Source organism: Gekko japonicus, unplaced genomic scaffold (assembly GCF_001447785.1).
Source record: "Gekko japonicus isolate JY-2015 unplaced genomic scaffold, Gekko_japonicus_V1.1 scaffold752, whole genome shotgun sequence".
Lineage (NCBI taxonomy): Eukaryota > Metazoa > Chordata > Lepidosauria > Squamata > Gekkonidae > Gekko > Gekko japonicus.
In genome coordinates, this window is record NW_015170296.1 from 112,975 (window position 1) to 114,062 (window position 1,088).

The 1,088-nt window shown below is 44.2% G+C and overlaps 1 protein-coding gene across 1 annotated transcript in view; it reads right to left on the bottom strand.

Moving 5' to 3' along the window:
• Nucleotides 1-808, bottom strand: part of LOC107116056 (glycerol-3-phosphate acyltransferase 4-like) — a 25,681-nt gene extending 24,873 nt beyond the window's left edge. The window contains exon 1 of the mRNA XM_015417915.1: nt 793-808. Within this exon, the coding sequence (XP_015273401.1) occupies nt 793-808 (16 nt within the window). The remainder of the gene's footprint in view (nt 1-792) is intronic.
• Nucleotides 809-1,088: the final 280 nt, after the last annotated feature.

A 1,088-nucleotide genomic window follows, 5' to 3' on the forward strand; every position in this document is an offset into this window, starting at 1 on the left:
GACAACTCCAGCCTGGGAAATTCCTGGATGCTTGGGGGCAGCACCTGAAGAAGGGTGAAATTTTAGAGAGATCTCCCTGAGAATCTATGGTATATCATAGAGTTTGCCTTCTGATGCTGCCCTTTTCTCCAGGAAACCAATCTTTGTTGTCTGGAGATCAGTTGTAATTGTAGGAGAACTTCAAGCCCCACTTGAAGGGAGCCAATCTTATCTGTTGGTTTAATACCACAACATTTTCGATGGCTTCCTATTTGGATTGTCTGGACCTTGGGTGAAAAATGATATTAAATCAAGTTTGGAAAAGACTTGAAAACTGAATTAGTACTTTGGGCATGTTTATTTGAAGATTGAAGGTCAAAGAACACGGGGACGGCAAAGGATGAGATGGTTAGACAGTGTCATAGAAGCAACGAACACGAAATTGAGCCAACTTCAGAGGATGGCGGAAGACAGGAGGGCCTGGCGGGAGCTGGTCCATGGGGTCGCGAAGAGTTGGACTCAACTGTGCGACTGAACAACAACAAATTTGTTTTATGAATAGTACGGCTGCAATTAGACAAGGTGTGGAAGTTTTGTGACTAGAAGTCTTGATATCTTCCCTTTTACTGAAAAGCAGACACAATGAGGGGTTGTAAATATTTGGTCCTCTAAATTTTCCTCAGCAGGGCAAACAGCATGGGGGGGGGGACTGGGAAAATATCTGAAGGGGAGACCTGAGGCTTTCCTCGACTAGCACCACGAGGGAGGGCTATTTTTCAATACAAATTAATGACACAGGAGAGCTAGTCTTACATCTTCTCAGCTTCATTCAGTTATGCCCTCCACTTGCCAATTTCTAGGCAGGGATCTTTTGCTAAACTGTAAAAAATAAAACATGCAATCCCACACAGTAGGGTTTAACTCACCGAAAAGGCAGGAGGAGAAAATAGCGAAACAGAACCCCAAAGAACCATACTAAGGTCAGCTTCCAGTTGAGGTACTGGTAGTTTATGCTGGTTCTGGTGAGAAGGTTCCAAGAGACAGGCTCTTCTGAGGTAAATCTTTGGGTGACTTGATCCTCAACAATGGCTTCAAGTCCCTTCTTGGAG